This window comes from Microcaecilia unicolor, chromosome 14, assembly GCF_901765095.1.
Source record: "Microcaecilia unicolor chromosome 14, aMicUni1.1, whole genome shotgun sequence".
In the NCBI taxonomy this organism is placed as follows: domain Eukaryota; kingdom Metazoa; phylum Chordata; class Amphibia; order Gymnophiona; family Siphonopidae; genus Microcaecilia; species Microcaecilia unicolor.
This window is the reverse complement of record NC_044044.1, coordinates 28,279,471-28,282,587: the sequence shown is the minus strand read 5'-3', so window position 1 is coordinate 28,282,587 and position 3,117 is coordinate 28,279,471. Positions and strand designations below refer to the sequence as shown.

At 39.0% G+C, this 3,117-nt stretch overlaps 1 protein-coding gene across 1 annotated transcript; it reads right to left on the bottom strand.

The window, feature by feature from the left end:
- Positions 1–346: 346 nt before the first annotated feature.
- Positions 347–1,294, bottom strand: LOC115457265 (olfactory receptor 4S2-like). The gene has a single exon (XM_030186687.1). It carries the CDS (start codon positions 1,292–1,294, stop codon positions 347–349), a length of 948 nt encoding a protein of 315 aa, XP_030042547.1.
- Between the last annotated feature and the right edge of the window lie 1,823 nt (positions 1,295–3,117).

Here is a 3,117-nt window from a genome sequence, read left to right as displayed (position 1 = left end):
ACATACGTTATCAAAAGTACATTTAGTCAATAAAATATCATTAGGACAAACCTTCAAATGAATCTTTAAAAAACACAATCAAGTTTCATGTGCATATATTTACATAAATCAGGGTTCTTAGATTCCAGGGTGGACGTGACAGGGGAGAGTTCCCACATTTCACAAAAAACAGCAAAATTCATTCAGCTTTACTAAATATGGCATAGCAACCTTTCAACAGAAATTCTATTTAAAAAAATTAATCAATGGAAAAAAATTTTTTAAAGAGCACATTAAACAGAATACATCAAAAAGTAAGAGCAGGTCATTTACCCAATGGTGTCTTTCTTAAAAGGACAGGAAATCATCAGTTCACATGTGTTCCCAGAAAAGACAATGTCCTACCTCCCAGCTTCTTCATGGCATGTCTCACCTTCTCGTTTCTGAGTGTATAAATGCAGGGGTTTAGGAAAGGAGTTACAGTTGTGTAAAAAACAGAGAGTGGTTTGTCAGCTGCAAATATAACTGATGGTCTCATGTAGCTAAATACAATGGGGCCATAAAACAAAATGACCACCAGAAGGTGAGAAGCACAGGTAGAGAAAGCTTTCCTCCTCCCCTCGTCCGAGCGGATTTTTAAGACAGTGGAAATGATGTAGGCGTAAGATATGAGCACCAGCAATAAGCCGCCTACAGTCAAGGATCCACTGTTGATCATATCAGCTCTTTCGCTGATGAAAGTATTAGAGCAAGCCAACACGGATAAGGTGGGGCCGTCGCAAAAGAAATGATCGATCTCATTAGGGCCACAGAAAGGCAGCTGAATTATCGGCAGCGACTGAGAGAATGCATGAATGAAACCACCTACCCATGTAGAGATCACCATCAGGAGACAGACTCGTCTGTTCATGATTGTGGTATAACGCAAAGGGTTACAGATGGCAACATAGCGGTCATAAGCCATCAGGATCAGGTGAAAACATTCTGCACCCCCAATGAAATGTATGAAAAACAACTGAGTCATGCAGTCGGTAAAAGAGATGGTTTTGCTTGTTGAGAGGAAAAGAACAAGGGATCTGGGGACAGTGACCGTAGAAAAGCACAAATCTATAAAAGACAAGTTGATGAGAAAGAAGTACATGGGCGTGTGCAGTTGAGACTCTACATATATGGTTATCATAATGAGAAGATTCCCAGCTATGGTGAGCTGGTACATCACTAGAAATAGCACAAAGAATACTATCTCTATGTCTGGATTGCTAGAAAGTCCGAGGAGGATGAATTGGGTGACTCTGGTTTCATTGCTGAGTGCCATTCCTTCTACTTTAACAACTGTAGGGAAACAGAAACACAGGAGACAATAGACAGAATGCATAAAATGAGACAGATGCTCAGAGAACACTAATATTCTTTACAAAGACTTCCTAAGTTATTGTGTCTTAGTAGCATAATATTTGGCGGCAGATAAAAACCTGTAGAGCCCATGCAGTCTACCCAACAAGATAAACTCATATACTATCTTGAGTGCTCTTCAAATTCAGGCTACAAAATCACCTTTTTGAGGTTAATTTTAATCTTTGCCACTTCTCTATAATACATTCTCCTAGAATCGCTTCTTTCTTACATATGTTTCTCTTGATTAGATGTTTAATTCTGAGGATCAAGGACTGGCTCACTTACATGTCTTCCTACAAACCTGCATATGGCAGGATTTAAACTGCCAGACTACTTCGGTCTCTCATGTTCTGTCTTCTATTCTGCTTCAGGCTTACAGACAGCTTTGTATGCTCAAGACACACCCATTAGCTCCTTAAGGTATCCCTTGCCCCCCTGAATGGATTCTGCAGCCCACATACTCTTTTCATTATGAATTGCCCTTGAAAACATAGTTTTATAGATTGATAGATGGGTTTGATTAATCTATTAGATATCTCATTGCCTCAGAGCAAGTTCTACCTGGTGATCCTGAAAATTGTGAATAAAGGGTTGCCCATCTATATAACCAAATGTATCGAAATCACCACAAACCCTTCCTCCCTCGTAACTCTAGCACAGTTCATCAGTTCTCTCATGACGTTATTTAATAACATACCTATAACTACCAATGCAACTTTTATTTTAATCTTACAATACTTCCAGTGAAGAATTCCTTTCTTCTGTAGGGACTGAAATATTTTTCATCGCATTCTGTGTCTAAAAGTAAATAATAGAATTAATGATTCATGCAATTAAGAAGTGATGCCACTGGCAATACAATTACAATCTGACAATTGAAGGACTGGTCTAGTGGTTAGACCACTGGTCTTGCAATCCAGAGGTGGCCGGTTCAAATCCCATCGCTGCTCCTTGTGATCTTGGTTGGATAAGTCACTTAACCCTCCATTGCCTCAAGTACAAACTTAGATTGTGAGGCCTCCTGGGACAGAGAAATATCCAGTGTACCTGAATGTAACTCATCTTGAGCTACACCTGAAAAAGGTGTGAGCAAAATCTAAATAAATAAAATTGCCTTCTCACTCTTCATATTGAAACTTGATGTTCTACTAAAAGGGGTTTTTTTTGGCAATGATTGCTCTTTTTTGATATATTAAGGAAAGAGTAAGAAAGAGACCATGAGACACAGCAAGTGAGGTGAGACAAGGAGAAACAAGGCGAACAAGATAGGAGCTGAATGTATACTGAAAGTAGCAGAAAAACCTCCTGGAAATTAGGGAAAATAACATATTTATTTATTTATTACATTTGTACCCCGCGCTTTCCCACATACAGCAGGCTCAGTGCGGCTTACATAGTGAAAAAGCATTATTTATCCTGTACCTGAAGAGATATTGTCTTGTTTCATTTGTTAAAAGGAAACTTTAAGACAATCCAGGAATGAAAGACCTTTGAAGTCAAAATCTTGAAATGTTTTTTTAACACCCATCAGATAGGACTTAACAAAGATCTGGGTGTTCTCGGTCATTATAAACCATAAAATTCTACTGTTTTTGTCACCCTCTTATCAACAACCCATCTCTCCCTGTCTTTCATCGACCCAGCACACCCAGATTCTCACCTAACCCACCCCACCCTCTTCCTGTGAGGCAGTCATTGGAATGCTTTTGTGTTTCACTTACATATTCTGATATTTCGTCAACA